This window comes from Leptodactylus fuscus, chromosome 7 (genome assembly GCF_031893055.1).
Source record: "Leptodactylus fuscus isolate aLepFus1 chromosome 7, aLepFus1.hap2, whole genome shotgun sequence".
In the NCBI taxonomy this organism is placed as follows: Eukaryota; Metazoa; Chordata; class Amphibia; order Anura; family Leptodactylidae; genus Leptodactylus; species Leptodactylus fuscus.
In genome coordinates, this window is record NC_134271.1 from 61,819,649 (window position 1) to 61,844,788 (window position 25,140).

Sequence of the window (25,140 nt, forward strand, 5' to 3'; positions counted from 1 at the left end):
GTGAGTTCAGTACTATAGCAAACAGGCCACATCAGTGCATTGAACTTTGCTGTGTGGATTGAATTCACCCCATCATAGTTAGAGATGATGCAGCAAATTCAATTCACACAGCAGAGTTTAGCCCAGGAAATGTGGCCCACGCATGATTATCATGGATGGAATTCATGTGACTCCAGCCTTATAAAGGTTTTCCCATCTCTCTGTTTTAGCAGCTTTGCCTGCTGTCTCTTCTTCTCACTTCCTGTATAACCCCCTCCTCCCAGATTGCTGAGCAGGACACTATGCAGTATCACAACACTTATATAATATAAATGCAGACTAGATGATATGCACATGCTTGTAGGGAATAGACCCCGTGCTATCTGTGTGTTTACATAGAGAGACAGGACTTTATCAGCAAACTGCAATTAGCTGAACTGATTGTCCTGCTGGCAGAGCAGTTAGTGAGGTCACTTGTCCTATCACACAGGTCCGGCACTATGGAAACACTTCGTAAACAGTGGGAGGAATAATTTCACATAACAGGAGGACAAAGCAATATATTTAGGAAAAGTCGTCAATTTACATAAGCTACCAGGATAGATGGGATCCTTGAGATGGGAAGACCTCTTTAAAGTGTGTCAAAACCTAGATCTTAACAAAAATATTCAAAAACAAGTACAACAAATAATAAGTAACTTATTAAAATCTTGTAATAAAAAAAACGGTATAAAAAGCAGATTTAATAAGTATATAGAGGAGATGACAAAGTGCTTAAGTGAAGTAACTGCTGGCACATAATATGTTTGCATAGGATTATTAGCAGCAATCTACATACTTGTAGCAAAGTTTAACAAGCGCTGCAGGCACAAGTCTGGCGTACACGTAAAAATTAATAGTGGAGAAGCTTCAAAGCAAATCCTGCTATACATCACCAAATGGTGAAAACTGCTTTTAAGCAGCCAGTATGGAAGTTTATGCCATTCTGCCACCACAAAAGATCAATAATGGAGCTATTTAACTTATCGGTACTCTCCAGGAATTGCTAGGTCACGGCACAGAAGTTGTTCTTCATGGAAGAAAATGGAGGCCCACATATGTATGGGCCCCACATATGCCTGAATAACCTTTAAAAAGGCTATTCAGGCACCGCTAATCTTAAACCCCCTCTCCCCCCGTTTTAAAATAATACCCTAAAAATGAATATGCAAATTATACTTTCCGTGCACAGTGGGCGGTTTGTGCACTGGTGGACGTTATCTGCTGTCACACCTTCCTCTTCTTTCTTCTTCCAGCGACACCCTCCTGTCCTGGCTCTTCCCCGCCTTGATCTTCTGTTCTTCTGGCAGGTTTGGTTCAAATCCCACGCGTGCGCAGTAGCGCTCCCTTCAGAGTGCTACTGTGCATGCTCCGGGGCCATTTTTGTAGTAGTTCTAAGTTCCCCTTAGAACTACGCGAGTGTACCTCTTCATTCCGGAAGAACAGAAGATCAAGGCATGGTAGAGCCAGGACAGGAGGGCGTCACTGGAAGAACAAAGAAGAGGAAGGCGTGACAGCAAGATGACGTCGGACAGTGCACGGCTGATATTTGTTTTCAGGGTTTTATTTTAAAATGGAGGGGGGGTTAAAATAAAATTAGTGGGGGCTATTCTGGCATATGTGGGGCTCATACAGCATAATTTTGCAGATAGAGCCCCTTTAAAGGGGTTGTCCCATCACAAGGATCCTATCTATACTGCTTGTTAATGTGGATGTAATACTTTTCCTAAATACACTGCTTCAGCAAAACTGCTTTGTTTGTCCACTATCTTACTTTATTCAATTCATTGTTGACACAGCCCTTGACTTATCTGCTCAAAAGTCAAGTGATGTATCTGCCTGCTCTCAGGGGGGGAGGGAGGAGGGGCTAAGTGCACGGGAGCGAGCCTGTGTTTCTAGCTATTCCTGTGTCTACACCACGTGACCTAACTCCCTACTTTCAGATAGGGGAGAGGAGCTGCTTTCATTTCTTCTTTTCTCCCAGTTATCAGGCTAGCTAATTCAATTGTGTTCATTATGGCAGAGACAGGCAGTCTCTGTATGTAACACAGAATGGAGTTGCTGCTGCCTGTACTTCATAGTCCAATATGGGTGGGTGGAGCTACACACTAATTTGGGGCGGAGCTAAACAGCAGGTTGCATGTGAAACCCCGCCCACCAAATGATGCAAGAAACCAGGAAGAAAGAAGATTTTACAGCAGTGAAGACTGGTGAGTATGCGACGTGGGAATACCCCTTTAAGTCTTCCCCTTTCCTGGTTGATCTTGTTGGACACAAACTATGTAATTCTGATTTTCTCTAGAGTTGAGTTACATATGAACAGTGAAAGTACACGGATAGGACAGAGGGAATATATTTGTTAAATTAAATTGGAATATATTAAATTGAAATACCAACCCATTTCCAGCCTGGCTGTTCCCTTTGCTTTCTGAGGCAAGTTGGGAGAGAACATAATGCGGAGCTTTGGCGCTGTCTGCATCAAAAACGTCCATGTTGGAATCTCGTCGCTTGGCCCCAGGCCTCTGCTTCGTGTTTCGTTTGCGTGACTTACGTGGTACCTCTGTGTTATCATTGTAAGAATGTGAACTCATGTTGCTGAAATTAGATGCGGAGTCTTCTGTCCACATGTTGCAGCTCTGCTCAGAATCCAGTCCACCCCCTTCATCTTGGCAGGACATCTGACTGCTATCCAGCAGGTCTTCAGGGGGTGGAGAAATGTTTAGGACAGTCCATCTCAATGGCGCGGACTGCTGCCGGCCCGCATTACTGGCTAACAGCTGTTCACTTACCCCTGGCTTACTTACCCCCGTAGCAGAGGATTGCATAGCTTTGGTATCGGTGAGTGAGGTAGAGTAATTAGAAGGGCTGGAAGTGGTGGTAAAGGAACTGCGAGCACCGCCCATGGTGGAAGAGGAGGAAGATGAGGCATCTGCAGTGTATAATCCAAAAGTAAATACACACATTTTCACCGGCACTGGCCAGCAGTCCCAATGGATTTAAGTGATTTTTTTTTCCTTAAAAATATATCCAATTACTTTAATTCCCACAAAAAAGTAGAAATTTGTTAAAAAAACAAAAAAATAAAAAAAAAGAGAAAAAAATTGTGCAAAAAAATTTGATAAAATATTAATTAGCCAATAAGGGCACAGGTCATTAAAATGCCCAAACTATACTGGCTGTACCAATAATATCCAAGTCACAAAAAGTTGGTTTTTTTTTTTTTTTCTTTTAAAAAAGAGAAAGACGCATAATTTGACCTTCCGTGATAAAATTTTAAAATTCTGGCCAATTGCAAAAAAAGGCAGTATATACCCCCCTACAAAATGTTTTTTAAAAATAAATAAATATTTATTGCCAATTAGTTGCGTTTTTTGGTTTTGGTTTTTTGGAGTGGGACTGACTGTAGCCAAAAAATATTAAAATAAGTTTCTAACCTATGAAGCAGAGAACTACAGGTCATTTTTAATGCAGACACTCCCTGCTTCAGAGGCAAATCCTGGAATAAAAATATGAGAAAATAAATGAGAAACAGCTGCTAATTATTCCAGTTAATCAACTATTAAAAAATAATATAGAAAAAAAAAATAGAGTATAAGACAAACTCATGTATTTCGCAAAATGGAACTGATACTGTTTTAGACCCTGATTAGTATGTAAAAAGGGTAATTAAGAAATTGGGCGTTGACCTTAAGTAACTTTCCTGAAAGACTGGTTTGATTACAAGCTAAAAATTATTATTAATACCAGTGTGTTTAATATGAAGTCACCAAAGATTTATATAAGTGATGCTTTTATGAGTATTTTGAGACTATGCAAAAATACAATATCGGAATAGAATTGTGGTTATAGTACCTTGTCCCTTTTTTTAAATTTTTTTTATTTTATTTGAAATCACATCTAACTGCACTGCCAAATCGGTAAAAGTTCACATATAAACCATGTAAAATATTAAAAATATTAAAGTCTTAATTAACTAGTTAAATAAATAATTATAATATGCACAGACAAACAAAATTATGTCAGTTATAAAACTGCCATAAACAGGTGACAACCTAATTTTATACCACCGGGATAAGATACCCCAAAAGGGTAAAATAGAATTCCTTTGCATATAGAGGATATTATTTTTGGGAAAAATATGTTGTTTAAATGGTTTTATAGCTATGAACTATTAAAACATGGGAATATTCATTCATAGGGCAGCTTATATCAAAATCCTTTTTCGGAAAAATCTTGTGAATTATTATCAGTTCCATTTTACACTGTGTTTGTGCACATTGCTATAGTTTGCAGCTGAAACAAAAAAAAAAGAAAAAAAGAAAAAAAAAAAATACTCAGTGACTTTCCAAAGCATTCACATTTAAAAAGAAAATCATAGTACTGTATAGGTGCTGTGCTTGTTTTTGGTCATGCATTAGAAAAATGCTTCCATATTTATGCTATGTAATGTTTTTGTTTAACCAGATTTGCTGCCACTTTGTTTTAGGTACAGACTTTGCGGTTATTTTTTATTTTTTAGTATGTTCATTTTTTTTAAGCACTAGTAATACAGGAATTTGGTTCCATTTCAAGCTAATAATAATAATAATAATGATGATAATAGTTATTAGTTAATCAAGCAAAACCCAAAACGGATGAATTTAATATATTTAAATAGTAAATATTGGCTTCGTATTTTGTCCATTAAAAATCTTCTTTAGATATTTATAAAAGTAACTTTGCCATAGATGAAATGGTTTAAAAATTGCGTGTTTTTTTGTGGTGAAGAGGTCGGACTGCAAACTGTAAAGCTTGAGCAGATGATAATATTTTAAAGCAGAAAGTTTAGGACTAACATACACTAGAGTCGGCTACTACTAGCAGTTAGTCATTCTCCTCACCACCTAGCAACTTAGATCATTTTCTAGAATTTTTTCTTTGGGGGGGGGGGGGGGGGGGGGGTAACTGAATGGTTGTTACTACATTGTTAGAATCAGTTACCATAGTGAAAGGCCCACTTATTAAATTTAAAAAAAAAGAAATCATTAAAAAAAAAAAGTGTATTATATTTCATACCCAGGGCCTTACATTTAAGAAGTCCAGTAAATTTATTTTCAAATTTTAGAATGTGACTAACCATATGTCATGAAAAAAGTCCAAAACAGAAGTGACACTAAAGCAAAGTAGCTGCAAATCTCTGGTTAAACCAAATTTGCCAATACTTTTTTTTATTTTTTTTTACATATATTGTTTTGTTGTTGTTTTTTTTTATATAATATAGTGAAAAAAGAAATAAAACAACATATTCAAATGAACATTTTTTACCAACATTCATCATCAATCCACTAATCAAAACTGAAAAAAATGAATAAAAAGGAAAACAAAGAAAGAAAGAAAGAAAGAAAAAAAAAAAGGCTTAGGAAGAAGTCTGAAAACGAGACCGACCTATACCCTGGGTGAGTTTGGATGGGTTTAGTGTCTCTGGCAATATTTGTCTTCACTATTGATAGACAGACATAGTCACACAACCCACCACACGATGCCTGCCTCTGAGTGGAGAAGCTAGAATGCAAGTTAACTGTATTAATAGAGAAAACAGCTAGCATCCCAGCAAATATAAATAAAAAATAAAAAAAGCAATCCAATTATCACATGGAATTCCTAGGTCAAATTGGTTCAATATTTTAGCCCTCATTCACTCCGAAAATACTGTCATTTCCACACTCACATCCGCAACCCCCTCCCCCACACCTTTCCAGAACCAATACCTTCAAACACAGGTTAAATTAGATTTTGCATGTCTGGTTTATTTCTGCTATAAATTTACGTTCAGGTTAAGCCGAGTAGTCTACAAGGTAGAAACTCAATAACCGGTTGCCTCAGAGAAGGTATCAACAGATCGCACCCCTCACCATGTCTTGCAATTGGCTGCAGTTGTGGCTGTAGTTGTATGGGGTATAACATTACAGTCACTTCTCTGTCATGAGCTTATTAAAAGCTAGAAAATTCATTATTTGACCTAGGTCAGAGGTTAAAGGTAAATTAAAAGGGTAGGCTAAGGTCTTAAAAAATGATAGATCATTTTACCCTTGGCTTCTTTATTAGTCTAAATCGATTAGGACACCGTTATGATCACAAAATTAAACAGAAACCTAATCTGTTTCAGAGGTCGGGGTATTATTCTGCCCCCATGCTTTACACTGCAGCTATGCTTTTTGAGCCTGGCTGTGATGCATAAAGGTAAAAACATCACAGACTTACTCGGACGTCTGCATATAGGGTGTGGATATCAAACTTTTTCCCATATACTGGTCCCATTATATAGTCAAAAAAGAATACACCAGTAAACAAACTGCCAACACCCAAAGTCATTAGGCCATGCTACAAAGCCACTGCACAACTATTGCTAATCAAGGATTTGCAGTGGATATACATCTTTTCTAGCAGGGTATGATGGATTTATAGATTTAGGGATTTAGCAGTAGGTTGGGCTGAAATTCATGGCAAATGGCAGTGGAACATGATAAAAAATTGTATTATATGGTTATTCCATGAGGTCCCACAGACTGCAGCTTTACTTACTGGCAATAACAGCATTTTCTGTTGTACAATATTCATTTCAGAATCTAAATTCTTTATTTTTTGGAGTTCTTCCGCACTGTATGGGCAAGGACCTATGATAATGGTCATAAAATTCAGAAAATAACAGAACAAGGCACTCCAAAACACAGTGTAACCTACATGTATACTTCTACAGGTTGCAAAGTCTATGGAGGGCAGGGTGACAACTCTCATGGATACTTAACTTGGTTGCTTTATTAAAAAGAAGAACATTTATTAACACAGTCCTATTCTTTTTATTTAACTTTCGCCTAAGTCTTGTTGCAGGAGTTGTATTTCCAGGTGCATTGTTCAAAGAGGAGGGGATATTCCAAAATATTCCGGAATAAAATGTTCCCTGATCTAAACAGCAGGAAGTCCCCCAATATAAAAATATATCCTCCATATATTTATACAAAAGTGGCTAAGTATACCGAAACCCTTTTGTTATTAGAAAACAGCAGAGTAAAAAGTTTACATTTCACTAACCTTACAGCCAAGGTCAACATTTCCTTTTGGGTGAACTAAGGTCTGGAGCATAAAGCGACAATTATTTTTAGATAAATAAAATACCTATTTATCCCCCCTCCCCTCCCCATTATACTGTAGAAGGGCTGACTGTCAGGACTGATTTAGTAGGTTAATCAACCCGAGCACATTCTGTGATAACCACGGCCGATAAGACTAATCTCTAGTTACCAGCAAGAACTGCAGCCAATATAAACAAGAGACGGATTTGTAGCTTACTCCAAAAGTAGGTCTGATTAGCGGAACGTGGCGAGGCAACAGGCGCTATATTCCATGTAATGAATTAGGGCTATTGGTATTGCAATACACAAGCAATAAAAGGTAGACACACGGCAATCTGTGGGCTTACTGTGAAAACTGCAGTGCAACCGGACATTTGGTAGATCAATCAAAAAGAAAAAAAAAAAAACTTTGGGGAAAAAAAATTTGCACTGGTACATAGATCATCCTGGAATAACACAGTAAAACCACAGATTTGGAGGAACACTGCTGGCAGAAACAGAACAATGAGCAGCGCTGTAAAGTATTACATTTCAGAAGATTGGTGAAATGCAGAGTTGGAGCGAGGCATATATATGACGCTGGCTATATCATGCTAGATGTTTATTAACATGCTGGGGATATTGCATGCTCAGCAGTATCAGAGACCTCAGACTAGCTAGAATGGGGAAGGATGCTTTATGGCTGTTATGTATTATATATACACATCTCTATCTATATACTACTACATTCTTATTTTTTATATATATATGTACAGGCAGACAATAGGCCATTAATATTAGAACTGTATATTGGTGACAAAAACCAAAGAGCAGAAAAGCCCGAAATGGTTTCCAGAGATTGAACGGATAAGGCAAAAGGGGCGATTAGTGCAATAAAGAAGAGTTAGGATGTAATATAACAGGATTACATAATTATTTATAAGCGGAGCACTCAGCCTGCCAACCAATTCCTCCAAGTCCAGCACAGCCAGCAATAAACGCTCTGTGTGCTGGAATCTGAATGAAGCTCCACTCCTCACATAAGTTGCCAGAAAACTATATAATTTATTATATAATCAGACTAAATGGAGAATAAATCTAGGCAAGCACACATTTTATTTAAAAGAAATACAAAACAACAACTTTTAGCTACTTTTACTTGGGGCACAGTTTGTTTTTTGTTTTTTTTTATTACTCAAAAACTTTCCCATGCTTTGCCTCTTTCTAGGCATCATAACATAAGCCACGCTCCACTTTAACAGCACTGTTCATTTAGGCCGCCAATAAAATAAAACAGAAAGACAGAAAGAAAACAATTCACGGCGTATCTATATAACAAAAGAAATAAAATGATATGCGTACCAGCAGCAACTACAGCTGGGGGAGGCGATCCTGCCTCACCTCCGCTCGTCTGACTCATTGGGGCGACAGAGGTTTCACGTGATGGGGGTAACTGCAGCTCCTTTGGGAGAAGGTCATAAACAGATTCTAAAGAGAAGAACAGGCAGACATGGTATTAATCAAACAGGAAAAGTATATATGTTCCTAGTGAAGAAAAACATCAAACATGTGGAATCCAAAAGTAACAGATACTATGCAAACCTGCCCAGATCCTACTCCTACTAATATTATAACTGTGTAAGTTTGGATGTTTGTGTGGTTGGATGTTTGTTCCTCAATCACGCAAAAACGGCTAAACGGATGTGAATGAAATTTGGCACATAGTTTGTAACCTCAATAACACAGACTACTTTTTATCCCAATAAATAACATTGCTTCACGACTGTTATGAATTTATGTTCACATACTATATTACATTGCTCCTGCAGCAGACATATCTCAGGTCCCAGGGCTGTTATCTTTCTGTGTAAACACAAGCTAACCCAGTGGATTGTGTGCATTTGCATATTATCTGATCTGCTGCAGGCAATGCAGACAAACTGACATAGGCAAACACCTTTAATCCAACTTGGCAGTTTGTTAATTTTAAACATGCCTGGAAAAAGAGAATCTAATTTGTCGCAAACAACGAGAGGTATGAAGGAGCCAGAAGTCAAAGACTTCTCCTCAAGCGGAGCTGAGGGAGATCATCGATGTCAACAACGCGCTCATTATATGGTGTCCCAGTGAGCTGCAGAGATGCTGGAACAATCACAGGCACGGTGCGAGGAACAGGTTCAGCAGCAGGACGGCTTAAGAGCTGCCAAAACACTGGAGCAGGCGAACCATCGATGGCAGCAATTTGCTGAATATAGGCGGATCATCCACTCCAACAACCCCCAGACGACATCTCAGGCAGAGGCTAGTACAACAATAAAACATACTACATGCGATATACAGATGATCACAAAAACATACTGCCAGCAAAGAGGAGTTAACAATGGGGCTAGTCTTGAAAGCCAGGAGGAACAACCACCTCATTTATGACTTAGATTTCAGTGATCACCCATAGTCAGGCCAATATTCTCTTCAATTTGGAGGTAGGACACAACTATAGGAAACAAAGAAGCATTTTCCCTGCAGAGACTCATCCTGTGGCACATGGCCATTGCCTAGGGGATATGTCACTAACTGTACATTACCCAATCAGGATTGCTGATATGTATAGAATTAAATCTAAAATTCAGTGGCATGGTGTGCCATACAGGTAGGGAGCGTTGCATGTAAAATAATAAAAATAAAAATAAACGTCCCTATATATTTGTTCATTAATCGAGGTAAATATTACATTTATTGTGATTTTGACTTAGGCCATAATTGCCCAGCTCTATAATCTAGGAATGGAATATTGCCCCCTATCTTTCCAAGAAAATTGGGTTATTTTGTATAGAGGATATAATAGACCTAACGAACACTGTAACGTAATAGGAAATCTTCTAACAAGTCCAGTTTAATTCCAGATTAAACCATTCCACTGACATCCATCGTCTTCATCTCCCCCTGTTTGGGTCATTTCTATTGTCAAACACCTTTGTTCTTCAAGAGGAATGAGACAAATCAAACTTACTGTCTCTCTAGCATGAAACACTGGGGTACAGCAGGGCTGTCCCAATAGATGTTAGGTCCAGGGAGAGTCAGCTGTCATATGAAGAAAGTGTCCCATGGAGTGAGAAAATTTAACATTTCTTACATAATCTGCCTTTGAGACATGGTGACAAGTAGGAGCTAAGAGTCAATTATAAGGACAGGGAGTGTCTATTACGTAACAATACAGTAACCTGGCGCTGTCAGTCACCACAGACCCATAGATTTATGACCACATGAAAGATGAAGCTATCAATCACTATGGTTTCCAATAAACGGCGGTCACAAAGATAGGTGGGAAATATGTTCTTATTTCATTCTTAAACATATCTTCTGAGAGGCCTTAAACATGTAGCAGCCACAAAGTGAGATACAAGTGTATCTTTCTCTGTCACCCTTATCCATTTGTCACAAAAAACACAGATAACAGCAAAGAAAGAAGAGGTCAGTGGAGAGTTTCACCACTGCAAATAATAATGCAGCAGGCTGAACTATTGTTCCATCATGAAAAGCCTGTAATATACACTGGGCTGAATTCTTATCTCGGCTGGTGCTGGTTTCTCATCCCTAAGGCCTGCATGGTTTTGAAATAAAAAAAAAAAAAACTTCTTGAACATCAAGCGATACTAAAACGTTATGTGCCATGGAATGGGATAAATCTTCCAGGCAGGAGGACTGTGGGCCTGCAAGGAATTAGACAACCTAGTAGGACTCTATAGGTTAGACCAGTTGTCTAATAATGTACCAGTCCTATCTCCACAACCGACTGCAAGGGTGGGATATAACTGCTCATAAGTCCTGACCACCAAGGCATAAGAAAGCAGAGCTGTAGTATACATTCTCCGTAACTGCCATAGAGATGAATGGAAGCTACAGAAACAACAGAGCACAGCTGAGCTAAACCGTTTCCATGGACCCAGAGGTACAGAAACAGCACAGCTAAAAGTGCGGCTCTGTTTCCAAAGCTTCACCTCTATTGGTGTTACAGCAACAGCTTAGAGCAGAGCTGCGTGGCAACGACCTACAGAGATTAAAGAGGACCTTTTACCACCTTCACAAATTCCAGTTCTTAGCATGTTAATAGAGGCTGCTGCACTGATTCCAGTACATATGAAATGTTTTTATCAAGCCCACACCATTCCTGAGCAATAAGTGCTGTTAGATTTGGGGCAGGATCTGCTATTTAGTTTCTCTATAGTCAGGTGGTCGTGTCTTGCAGGAGCAAGAAAGGGGACAATCCTGAGCTTTGACCCTGTCCACCCCTGATTGGAGCTCTGAATCATGTCCCCCTGTGCTCCTGCCTGACACTGCTCAACTGACAGTACAGAGATAAGTAATATATCAAGAACCAAAACGAACAGCAATGATTGCTAAGAAATGGTGGAGGCTAGAGAAAACCTACCAACTGTGCCGAAATCAGTGGAGCTGGAACTAGTGGAAGTGGTGAAAGGTCCTGTTTAAGGAAGGGGTGCCTAGTCTTTCTTGATCTCCGTTACTTGATATCAGCTAATACTAAATTAAATTGGTAGCAGTAAATTGAATCTCCTTATAAATTTACTTAAAACCTCTATATTAGTAATAAAGCTTATCAATTTCGGGAAATGCTTTATCTTTCCCTGCTAAATTAGTGTAAGCGTCTTGCCCACTCGGTCTCCGTATCAGGGGTTGCTGGGGTCAGACTCAGCACATTCTAGCAACATGCCATCATATTAACAGATGAGAATACCCCTTATTCTGTATTTAAGGGAATTTGCAGCTAAAAAATGCTCTTACAGAAATGGTTGGCACCAGCTTTCTAGGACTCCAGAATGGAAAATTCAAGAGTTTATACAGTAAGACATTTTGCTCCCTATTCTGCTGTATAACTTGGCAGATCTCCCTTGTAGGAAACAGGAAAGACTCAATAACAACTTCTATGGAAGAACTGCAATGGTAGCCATGTTGGTCACCATTCAACTTTCCCAGACATAAATGACTGAAAAAGTTTTTCATTGATGACATAAGAGCCATTCTGACACCATAAATAAAACAATTTTTTTACATACGTGTACACACACACATACATCATAATATATATATATATATATATATATATATATATATATATATATATATTATATAATTTTATGTATAATTAGCAACAAGCACAAGTAGTATACTAACAGTTGTATCTACTAAGCAATGAAAAAGCTATGGCGCCACTAATTTCCTAATTTTCTGAACAATAAACATGTTTGCGTACCGTTAAGATCTTCAGCTACTAAAATTTCCGAAAATATCCATAAACATGTGAGATAATGTATGCGGGGGAGGCCCAAAGGGCTGAGAGGTGACTCTTAACTTGGAAACTAAGTCCCCCTGGACCTATGATTCTGCTAGTATCTGAAGTGGACAGCTTTTTGAGAAGGAAGTGATGCCTGCCCCATGCCAGCAGTACTTGCAATATTTAACCCCCCGGCCTATTCCTGCTAGAGACTAAATTAAAAACCGGTGCTTGTTTTCAGTGTTCCAAGTCTTTCTTCCGCCCCTTCATTTAAGACATCTATAAAAGGGATCTTTGGTTGGCTCTATGCCACACTGGTCTTTTGAGGTCAGCAGCATAAAATGTGACCTATTGTACGAGATTGTATTCAGGAACCTTGAGAATTTTACTGAGAGTCAGCCCCGTACAAGGGCTTGGATTAATATTAAATCCTACCGTGATCTGGTTGTCATGATGTACAGTACACTACAATATAGTCATCGCAGCTACATAGAAATTCTGGGGTGGTAAAATGTGTACACACAAATACATATTATTTCTAGCAACTCTTTAAGTACAATTTCTACCTTTAGACTGGGTAGAAATACAGTCAGGGAAATGTTGCACCATCTTCTACAAACCAGAACCCCTGCAGTTTCTTTTTGTGGGTCCCTACAGCATTTACATTACAAAGAATGAAAGCCATGGGACTAAAGCCCACAGCAATAACTGCAGGTTTAGAATTGTTAGAGGAAAACCCGCTGCAGTAACTTGTGTCACCAACCTTATAAGTAGAAGGAATCCAATAAATTGAGAACTCAAATTTCCCTCTGTTGTTCTGTTTTATACCAGACTGTGCGCGCTTCTCCACAGGTGGGATACAGGCTTACTTATATGGTAGCATGCATGTTTTAGTAACTGTTTCTTACAACATAGGAATGAATATGAGTGGACGGATTACTGGGGGGGGGGGGTCCGAATCTTAAAGGGGTATTCCCATGACGCTTATTCACTAACCTGAAGGCTGTTCCTGCTTTTCTCGGCACATAGGTGGGCGGGGTTTCACTTGTACGGGATTGGTTGTAAATGAATTACCACAGTGTGAAGCTGATGTAGCAGAGCTGGATTTGAGTCAGTTTGCATTACATACAGAGGTAACGGACTCCCTACCTCAGCCCTTATCAGCCAAATTCAATTTAAGCCACTGATAAGAGCTCAGAAATCTGGTACCTCTCACCTCTCCTATCTGAGAAGCTCCGCTACCTAAAAGACACAAACAGCTCAGAGCTGCTCCCAGCCCCTCCCCCCTGAGAGCAAACAGCTACATCACTTGACAAATGAACAGATAATCCCAAGGGCCATAGAAACGGAGTGTAAACAATGAAGTGAATAAATTAAGATAGCGGCCAAACAAAGCAGTTTTGATAAAGCAATGCATTTAGGAAAAACCTTAAATCCACATAAACTAGCAGTATAGATCGGATCCTTGTGATGGGACAACCCCTCTAAGAATGAAGGGGCTGCAGTGCTGTCACTTTCCCTGCTTGACAGCACTCACAGCAAACAAGCCTGTAACTCTCCTAGTGATATGCCATCAATTTACAAGATGGGAATAAAACCTTGGAGGTTAAAGAATGGAGGATGTCCCATAAATAAAATTGATCACCTACCCCACTACCGGCAGCCACGTGATATCACACTATAAGAGGGGGCATTTACTGGGGGGGGGGGGGGGGGGGGAAGGGGCAGCAAAAAAGGGTCACTATCCCAATAAAGCAAGTCACTCCTTTACAGGCCCCCTTTCAGGCACTCCTTTACTGTCCTTCACACAATATCCTGACCCTATAATGGCCCTTATAGAGTGACTTCATACAATATGTACAATGTTCTAGTTACCTAGAAGGTAGTATAAGAAGGAAGTGCCCTTTAGACTGTGTACAGTTCATTGTATATTACACAAATATACATTTTATATTCTATAAACTCCCAGCCAATAATACAGCCAAAATCGAAAGCGAACTTTTACGGCAAAACAGATGACCTAAAGAGCTTACAATCCATATCAAAGTAAATTGGTGAAATATTTTTAGCCATAAACCTCCTGAAAAGAAATGTACAGCCGATCTGTAAAAACATACGTGAACAATTCACAAGGTAACAAACAGTTCTATAAACTCTCAATGACCCATAATAAAAGAAAAAATGAAAAATAACACAAGCAGATACCAAACAAAATATTTCAGGGCCACGTGATACTCCACAGTGCTCTATACTTCCATGGTGAGAAAGCGAAGTGTTGTTAATGCATGAGGTTATTTAAGCCATTCGTAGCAACGTCACGGCCAAGACAGCAGTGTTATGGAGGTTTAGTTTGGCAGAGGATGGTGTGCATTTTGGCACAAGGACCCCACTCTGCACAGGACTACAATAATATGGTAAGAAGTTGGTGACAAGACAGACAGAGGCCTCCAAGACAACCAGCCAAAAGTAAGACCCTTCCCACTAGTCTTCCTTGGCCCACAACAATTAACACATCAGGTCTAACCAGTGGAGGGAACATATTACAATATCAATAATGATCAATAAGACAGATGGCTCATGAATCACCCTGCATATATTAGCTTTATATTTACATTCATTAACATTGGGATTTGCTTGACCTGAATAATGTGGAATATCCCAAAAAAAAAAAAGGTCTGAAAAAGTATATCAGCAAGGAGGGGAGGAAAAAACGTAAAAAAAAAAAAAAAAACCAACACAGTAATGTGGCAAACATTTCCATGCAGAATCAAGGCTGGGCCTGTATGCTATGACTTGGCAAATATCCAACTGGATAGGGCTACCAGGACATCTGCCAATAATAGTGCCAATGCCACGACTGGATACATGTCACCATCCCCACAGCCTAGCTTGCTTAAGACTACAATATAACATTTTTATAGGTTACTGACACCTTTGTGTATGAAAAAGAAATATACAAATGCAGTATCTGAGCTGCTTTGCAACCTTTTTTACATTCAAGCCTCTGGCTGTGGTTGTGTTTCGTAAGACTGATCACATGTTCTCTTCTCTGCTGGTTACGATTCCTTGTGGAAGAACCTCCCAACTATCCTGGATACAACGGACCAGCCCAATATTACAGGTGCTGTCCATGTCCTAGGTGGCATGTCCCAAACTCAACTCTATCAGTTCCTGCCACACTCCAAAGACATACTGATAGAGGAAAAAAAAGTGGTCTAGTTGAAATGGGTTAAAAAGGTTAAAAAGGTAGAAAATGGCCCAAAGTCAGAAAGTAAACCCACGTCGAAAAACCTGCAAATTTTTGCTGCTTTTTACTACATGTGTGTCTGCTGCAGTATGAGGCCTACATGTAGTCTTAACGTCAACTTTAAGCTTCTAAATTAAATGGATATTTCAGCCTTTATTATTCATCTCCTTTCTAAAGTTCCACATTCACCCATTTGCAAGGCGTGTATAGTAATAATTTGGTTGGAGAGGCACTTATAGAAACAGCCAAGCACCAAAATTCTTAACTAGCCAAAGTGTTACTGCTGGAGGGTACAAGGACCAGAGTCGTCTGTTCTGGTGATCGGTGGGAGTCCCAAGGGTTTAACCTCCACTGATCTAACATCTATCACCTCTCCAGTAGATAAGTGATACATTTTTCAGGCTCAAACAGGCTGAAAAGTAGAAAAAAAAATTATTATTGTTAATTAAAAAGAGTTGTTAAAGGTTGTTTACATACAGAAACCATTAATGAGATCCCTTGTGCCCCTAGTGGCAAGATATAACTATACATAAACAATTAGATTCCAAGCCTTGATAGACACATTTCCAGTACCATAGATACAGTCCTAGACTATTTTAGTCTCTGTAATTATAGTATATACTGGACGTGTTACCCAAATACTTGCATAAAAGCACCCATTTTAGTTGTCAGGGGTCAAAATTCCATAAGCTAGGCAACCACAGCATCTAGAAACCTGCTACTAGTTCCTAGAATTTTGTGTTTTTTTCGATTGATATCGATAAACTGTCTCTCCACAAAGCCCAGTCTATTGAAGTATTCTTGTGCACCCCAATATAGTCACAGCGGTCCATTAGGATTTGCCTGCAACTACTTGAAAACCGATGTATCATAACTATAAGCTATGATCTGGGTGTGTATACACTGCTTCTCAATGTACTCCCAGCTAGTTGATCTCTATCAAATCCAGGCTCCTAAGTCTACAGTACATAGTCAAGATAGGTAACTTTTCAACAGAGCCTGTCAACCCGTATTCTGCAACAGCAATACAGTGCTGTAAAATAAATCTGGTACATATATACCCTAGGAGCCACTGACTTCAAAACAGAAAAAAAATAATAAATTAGGTTCCAATTTTTGATAAATTCTATATTTAATAAAATTTCAATAAAATTAAACATTATGGCTTGCAGTGAACAAGCATCCAGAAAAATAGGCACACGGGCGAGTAGCCCAAGTTCCAAGGCATCTTATGCCTCAAAGAAATAAGAGAAGACTATGAAACAGAACCGGGGGTTCATGGTCAAAGAGACTGACATCACAGATTAAGACGACACCATGAGAGGAGAAGGTGTCTGTATTCTGCAGAATCCTGAGAGACCAACCCCAGAATCTGCTGAATATTTCTTCAGGACCTTTAAGAAAGGCAGTAAACTCTTCCATCCTTTTCTGCACCATACCAAGTCACAGAACAATAGATGGAAGGGTCATCTGTTGCCAGAATGCATGGATGCATGCTCCAGCTACCCCAACCACATGATGCTCCACTGAACGTTTGGATGAACGGGTGGGGGGGAATAGCACAGAGATGTAGCAAGAACAAGGCAAGAGATCTGAGAAGCAGTTAATCTGTTGATATGTTGTTAATCTGGCTAGACTGGGTAATTCCAAAAGACATGTGCAACAGTTATGACTTTGATGCCACAATGGTGGTGCAACTACCAGAAAGAAGCGAAGACGGTGTGTAATAGGAAGGGCACCCTGTGCCACACTGATGGGAGCTTATCGTCAAAGCAAATTTTTAATTTTCAATCAGTCTGATGCTCCCGTTACCCCCACCCCACATTATAAATTGCCCAGTGCCCCCACCACATAGGATAACGCACCCAATAGCCCCAAACTGTGGCCCCACATACAGTAAAAGCTCAGCAGCACCCCTACTCAGTGTAATGTTCCACAGCTTCCTGCATCCCCATTGTTATGAACGCTGTGCTATCCGCGACCAAAAGATGGAGTGGGTATAGACACCAGGCTATCTTCTCACATAGCAGCACATGCAGAATATCTGCATTTTGCTCATAGAGGCAGAACAGTGCCAGGGCTAGTTTCCTGTCTCTAGAGACAGGTTGCTTGTGGCTCCTTTCTTTTGAGTTGTTTTATTCTGAAGTATACAAGGTTTTATTAAAATAGATATCAAACTGGCTCCTACCATCTACAGAAGTGAAAGCAATGAAACTCTTTGCAGCAAATTCATTTTTGCCTCTTAACACAACCCTTTATTAATGACACTGGAAGAAGCGGGTTTAGTAGCTCTATACAGAACTGTGGCACTATGCCGAAGCATCCATCATCACATATCCTTGTCAGCTATGCAAAAGTAAAGCCAACAATGTAATGTCAGACCTGGGTATGTGGGGAATGAAGGGCAATCGGACCTGCTTGAAATCCTCTGGATATGAACCGGAGTACTTCATACCTGGCACTTAAAAATACACAGGTTACTACAAACACACAGCACTTGGCCAAGAGGCTGAGCTGTATAAAGGGCTATGCCAAAGTTTGTTGACCCCTCCTATCATATCTAAGCCACTGCAGTCTACAAAACTATTCACAGCTTGCTCTGCTATAACATCAAGCCATTTTTGTTTGTCATCACCCCCACATGGTACTTGTAAAGTTACCTTACTACCAACCAATATAGCAGTCAAACATGGATACTTCAAATGTATGGTGTCCTTTCACAAGTCTAAGATATATGTGAAAAGATAAAGCAGTCCTAGAGACTGTAATCCTAAAATTAGGAGACTTCTAAAACTGTTCCAAATGCTGGGCCCAAAAAGATAGTCTAGCCAATGATGACCTGAAGGAACAGAACTGCACTGTGCAAGCACCGGAGACCTCCAGCTAAAAGCAGTTGTTACTATAAAGTCACGGAGGCGGTTCTATCAGTAACTGGTAGGTTTGTATGAACAGTCATATAGCGGAGATTGTCAATCATTGATAGGACTGTCTATTAGACTTATCATAGACAATGCAGGAAATTCGATAGACAAATTACAGGTTATACTGAACCCACTCCCACTAACCTGTACATTAACCTGCTCAGCTACTCCTGCTCTTCAATACTGCCTGGCCACCATGCTGGGCATTGAGCCATCAGTTTTTGGCTCCATATACTGTATAGTACAGGCATCAGATCAAGCCCTGAACAGCAGATCTGTGTGGAATCATGGAGATCAATCCCAAAACAGGGATAGTTTAGACAAAAAAACCTGACTAGTAAATAAACAGCTGTCCATTAATATTACAGTAAAGTCTCCAAGTACATAGAGTATCTAATAGTAATGTAGTAACAGTCGTGCACCACAACCGCCACAGGATATATCCAACCAGGTGAAAGAGTGAGGCCAAAACATAGCTATAATGGACACGGTTACCACCGGAATACCATAGTGTTCCAATGTATTATTATGGTTAACTTGAATGGAAGCCAAACCGCAGGAACCAGGAATGAGCACTATAAAGTATATAAAGCGGGCTGCTTTCAACTCCATATACAGCTGGGGTGCTGGGTGTCTGAACACTATCAATCTAGTATAAATGAGTTATCCTAAAGATAAGTCATATATAGTAAATCCCAGATAAATCATTTTACTATGGGAGGCCACATACAGTAGTTCCCCTGCAGGGTTATCGGTCACCATGTTGTGTCAGGTCCGCCAGAAAAGGTAACACTTTGTCTGGCTAATAGAAGGGGTGTCAAGCTGTTGCTACCCCGCTATCTTGTCAATGTTGTTAGGACAGCCATTATAACTACTGCTACACTATAGCTGCCATTTAGCTTTAATAACATTTTGTTAGATACTTTGGGGGGAAAAAAAAGAGCCATTCGTCATGTCTCACCATGGATAACTGTGGTGTTTATTAATATTTATTGTGTAAATATTTACCGTACATGAGTGACATCGTTCTGTGTTGTGTTTCGCCCACATTCTCCATCTGCAGTGCCAGGAGCAGAGATTCACTTGCTCCAAGTCTTCGGTGTGACATGGCAGACTACTACTGCTGCCTACTCGGAGGTAAGAAAGACCATGAAGAGCTGATATAGCAAGAAGCTCTCGCAGAAACATGAACCTGGGCGCTAGAGAACATCAGAAAGTACAGAGAAACATTGTATGGAAAAGGGCGTCTGACCTTAAAGGGATTGTCAGCAGGAAGACTGGTTAGAAACCAATCTCTTGTAGGAGGGATTCTACAGTTTCCAAATATGCCTGTGTTATTCAGCTATGGAGCCCGTGTTCATGTCAACCATTATTTATACATATGAAAATGAGGGGGAAAGTGCTTTGAATCTAGAACTTAAGCACAACCCCATAGAACTCCCCCCTCCCCCAACAGACTCCCTTTAACTGCAACCTTATCACAGACTGTATTTTGCTCCAGAGCTACAGCCACATTTCTGCTGGCCGCCACAGGAACCGCTAAGGCCCGACTCACATCTGCGTTCATATCGTTGCCCTATCTGTATGAAAACTGTGGAGAGAAAATTCCTGCAAGCAGCATTTTTCTCTCTGCATTTTTCATGTGGAAACCACACAACAGACCCCATTATAGTCTACGGGGTCCACAGGTTTCTTTAGGCAACCACTTTTTTTTTTATTTAATGCGTATTAGGTTTCCGTTCAGGGGTCCCCAACTGGACTGCCCGAATGGAAACCCATGCACAGATGTGAACTGGGCCTAACAAGTTTGTTGTCAGACATACATATATCAGCTTGTCTGCAATGGGGCAGTGCTCCCTATGAAGTTAGTAAGGCTGCTTTTACACCTTCCCATTTTTGTTTGAGACAAGAAATCGATTTTTTTTTTTTTGCTGGATGCATCAGTATACAAGTGTTTTTGTAAGGAAGAGTGCAGACATCACTACACTTTTATAATGTATCTGATAGAACATATCCCTGTATAATATACTCACTATATGAAAAATGCACCATTCCTCCCAGCCCAATTGAGGTCATGTAACCATGAAGGAGGCCATTTTGGGACTTTGGCATTCAATGTACTCTGCAAGGCAGGCACTGCCTGCCAAAGAAGACCATGACAGGTCATCAGTGAAACAGATATACAGGAGAAAAACGCATGGCAACTCTCTCGTACCTCACCCTATGTTCTTCTGAGCTGTGTATGTCTGACAAGCAACGGAGCTCCTCAGATAGGGGAGGGGGGAGGAGAGAGTTCCGACATTTTTGAACTCTTTATCTCCTGCTCTTCCACTTATCAACCAGTTTAATTGAATTTTGCTGGTAAGGGCTGAGATAGGGAGTCCTGGACCTGTATGTATTACAAACTGACTCAAATCCAGCTCTGCTACATCAGCTTCATACTGTGGTAATGCATTTACAACCGATCCCTCATTACTGACTGCAAACATAGCAGATAGCAGAGCAAGTGAAACCCCGCCCACCAATGTGCCGAGAAATCCAGGAAGTGAAGAGAGCACACAGCCTGCAGGTTGGTGAACAAGGGTTATGGGAATAATCCTTTAAATGTAGCCGTGATGAACTCCAAACTCCTAACGTCCTTAAAACGAGCCATCAGAGCCGGGCTGTAGGAGACTGAATACTCCTCCAGTGGAGAGCCATCAGGGTTTTGGCTGCAGTGCAAATATACAAAAATAGTTTAGAAGTCTTTTTCCCAAGATGCTTGGTGGAGAAGTTAAGGAGATAAACTAGAGGATCTAGAGAAACACCCTGGAGGAAGAGAGGATTAGTCATAGTCTTTACTTCCAACCCGAAGGGATGAATCATAGAACAGCACCAAACAATATGGTGCAATGTTCCCACTTCTGAGAGGCATCTCCAGCAGGAGGAAGGGGGAGGGGATGGGACACTGGGATTGAGAGCATGGAGAAGGACCAGAGTATGGTACCAGTGCATCAAAATCTTGTACTGAGTCTCACGAAAAATTATGCAGGTAGAGGACTCATCTGCACAGGACAGAAATCACACTCTTTTAAAGTTTATCTAAAGCAGGAGTCCTCAAATTACGACCAGTGGGCCATATGTGGCCCGCACGCTATCACCCGGATCACTCACTAAGCAGTCAGTAAAGGCTGTGTGATTGCAGCCTACACTGACTGCAGAGTGTGACCTCTGCCCTGACGCAGGCGCGATGATGTAAGTCATCGCGTCTGCTGTCTGAAGGAGGACACACAGTGGCTCATGGGCAAGTACAAGTTTGTAGGTGTGTGTATAGGTGCGTACTGAAGAGGATATAATAGTGTGTATGTGTGGCGTACTGAAGAGCATATAATACAGTGGGGGATGGTACTGAGGAGCATATAATACTGTGTATGGGGGGGGTGTATGAGGAGCATATAATACTGTGGGGGGGCATACTGAGGTGCATATAATACTGTGGGAGACGTGCTGTGGAGCGTATAATACTGTGGGGGGAAAACTGTGGAGCATATAATCTTACATTTTTTTAAAACTATATTTCGGCTCTCCAACGGTTTGAAGGACAGTGAACTGGACCCCTGTTTGAGAAGTTTGAGGAACCCTGATCTAAAGGATTGCAAGGATGGACAAGATACTGCAGACAGCAGAAAACAATTTACTATCTTTTTAGAGTCTCTGCAATAAAAACATTCATTAAAAAAATCAATAGAAAAAGAAATCTTTCACTACCTGGACTTTGGAAATTGCCCAGTCCTGGATAAAAAGTCTCAGCAAATCAGAGGTTCTCCTCCCTATACATCCTGAAGATAAGAGCCTATTGTACAGAGATAAAAGTAACAACATTCTACTCAATTACATAAAAAAAAACAACAAACACATAACGAAGTATATTCAGTGTATAGATCACATATACACATAATATATGGTGGGCTTGCTGTGCCCTGTAGGATGGCTCAAAGTATACCTATTTTACATGACTTTTCAAGATAATTTGCCATGTGTGCCAAGTTGCCAAGCAAGACTGTCTGCCTATTTTGGAAGGAAACCAGACAGAAACCCAGCAGACCCCATTATAATCTATGGGGTCCGCAAGTAACTGCTTTTTAAGCGGACATGGTTTCTGATTTTTGGGTCCCCAAGTAGATCCAAAGAATGGAAACCCAAATGCTAGTGTGAACCTAGCAAACAACCATACACTGCACACAAAAAGTAGAGGAAAGTAAGAAGAGGCCACTTCCCAACTTACTTACTCCCTCAGAATCAATCCTAAGATCATGCAATGCGTATCTTGAGAAGTAATGACACAAATATAGAACTTAGAGAGTTTCTATTACAGCCAGTTGAGCGGCTTTCCATCACTGTACGATGTTTCCTTAGCAATTGCTCACTCCATAGACTACTATAGACATGAGTAATCTGATACATGTGATCTGCAGTCAATCTCAAAATGGATATAGCAGAGATTTCAGAGTGAAAATCAATTTAAGAGTGGGATGAAAGAAAACAACCAGATTTAATTTACGCAGAGTGTGTGGAAAGTGGCTATTGAAAGTGGCAGTCTCCGATCTGTATCTATGTAGCTTTTCTAAAACTACAACTATCAAGGTAGCTTGGAGTTGTAGTTTTACAACAGCTGAAGAGCCTCAAGTTGAAAACCACTAGTTTAAGCAATCCTACAGCACATAGAGGACATGCTCACAGACGCCACCAATATGTTCTTTTATCACATACTACTGCAACTCAATAAAATACTGTAGAATATCAAAAAGTTATTTATGTTTTTTTAGTAATTCAATTGAAAAGATGAAACCCATAAAATGTACTGAGTCATTACAAACAGAGTGAACCTTTTCAAGTGTTTCTTTCTGTTAATGTTGGTGATTATGGCTTACAGCCAAGGAAAACCCAAAAGTCATCTCAGAAAATTAAATTATTATATAAGACCAACTGTAAAAAAATTATTATAATGTTGGCCAAATGAAATGTCCAGTAAATGCCCTCAATACTTGTTCAGGGCTCCTTTTGTTTGAGGGACTACATCAATGTGGCATGGATGGATCAGCCTGTGGCATGGCAGAGGTGTTATGGAAGCCCAGGTTGTATGATAGCAGCCTTCAGCTCTTCTGCATTGTTGGGTCTGGGGTCTCATCTTCTTGTCTATTGTCTACGGGGTTAAGGCCACAATTAAGCACAGTGATACTGTGGTTATTACACAAGGTATTGATACGTTTGGCAGTGTGGACAGGTGACAAGTCCTGTTGGAAAATGAAAATTCCATCTCCAAAAAGCTTTTACGGCAGAAGGAAACATGAAGTGCTTTAGAATTTCCTGGTAGATGGCTGTGCTGACTTTGGTCTTGATAAAACACAGTGAACCTACACCAGTAGATGACACGGCTCCCCAAACCATCACTGATTGTGGGAACTTCACACTAGACCTCAAGCAGCTTGGATTGTGTACAGCGGCCTCTCCGCTCTTCCTCCAGACTCCGGGACCTTCCAAATGAAATGCAAAATTTATTTTCATCTGAAAACACCTTTGACCACGGAGCAACAGTCCAGTTCTTTCTCTCCTTGGCCCAGGTAAGACACTTCTGGCATTGGCTATTGGTCATGAGCTGCTTGACACATGGAATGCGACACTTGTAGCCCATGTCCTGAATATGTCTGTGTGTGGTGGCTCTTGAAGCATTGACTCCAGCAGTAGCCCACTCCTTGTGAATCCCTCCCAAAATTTTTGAACGGCCTTTTATTAACAATCCTCTCTAGCTGCGGTTATCCGGGTTGCTTGTCCACCTTTTTCTAACACACTTTTTCCTTCCACTCAACCTTCTATTACTATGCTTTGATACAGCACTCTATGAACAGCCAGCTTCTATAGCAATAACCTTTTGTGGCTTACCCTCCTTGTGGAGTGTGTCAGTGACTGCCTTCTGGATATCTGTCAAGTAAAGAAGTCTTCCCCATGATTGTGTCGCCTACTGAACCAGACTAAGGGACCTTTTAAAGTGCTTAGCAGCTGTTTGGGGTTAATTATTCTAATTTTCTGAGATAATGACTTTTGAGGTTTTCTTGGCTGTAAGCCATAATCATCATTAACAAATAAACACTTGAAAAATTACATTCTGTTTGTAATGACTCAATATAATATAAGTTTCATTATTTTTTTTTAGTAATTTAATTGAAAAACAAAACCACTTTTGGACGATATTCTAATTTATTGAGATGCACTTGTATATGCCAGATATCAGATTACGTGTGGCTAGCATTGGTTCAATGGTGGGAAGTCTGTGTTAAAGGAGAATAAAACCTCCTAAAGCAATCCATAAATTCAAGAAGAATTGGAGACGAGTAAAATTTGTTGCTGATGTCACCCCTGATATAATGACCTGACAGTAACCCTTTGTGGAGTGGTGGCTCAGCCACCTAGGGGTTAAAAGACCCCATGAAGAGCCAAGCCACTTCCAAAGCCAACAAAGTATTTAAGGAATGCAGGGGATGACGGTATGCCAGAAAAAAAATGCTAAAGATTAACAATTCAACATCCCCTCCCTTACAGTTC

General features: G+C 40.1%; 1 protein-coding gene across 7 annotated transcripts in view; it reads right to left on the minus strand.

Annotated features, from left to right (window-relative positions):
* The window catches only part of NFAT5 (nuclear factor of activated T cells 5), a 380,479-nt gene that overhangs the window by 335,702 nt on the left and 19,637 nt on the right, over positions 1 to 25,140 (minus strand). For 4 of the 7 annotated variants that reach the window (XR_012717237.1, XR_012717236.1, XM_075282001.1 and 1 more), the window contains exons 2-3: positions 8,469 to 8,594; positions 2,416 to 2,947 (exon numbers count right to left, since the gene is read on the minus strand). Coding sequence is in view for 5 of the 7 variants with exons in the window: in XM_075282001.1 (XP_075138102.1) it covers positions 2,416 to 2,947; positions 8,469 to 8,594 (658 nt within the window). In the remaining 2 variants the exon portion in view is untranslated. Of the gene's footprint in view, positions 1 to 2,415; positions 2,948 to 3,452; positions 3,515 to 5,442; positions 6,027 to 8,468; positions 8,595 to 25,140 lie in introns of those variants that run through there. The other 3 variants (XM_075282004.1, XM_075282003.1, XM_075282002.1) reach the window with 3 other exon arrangements.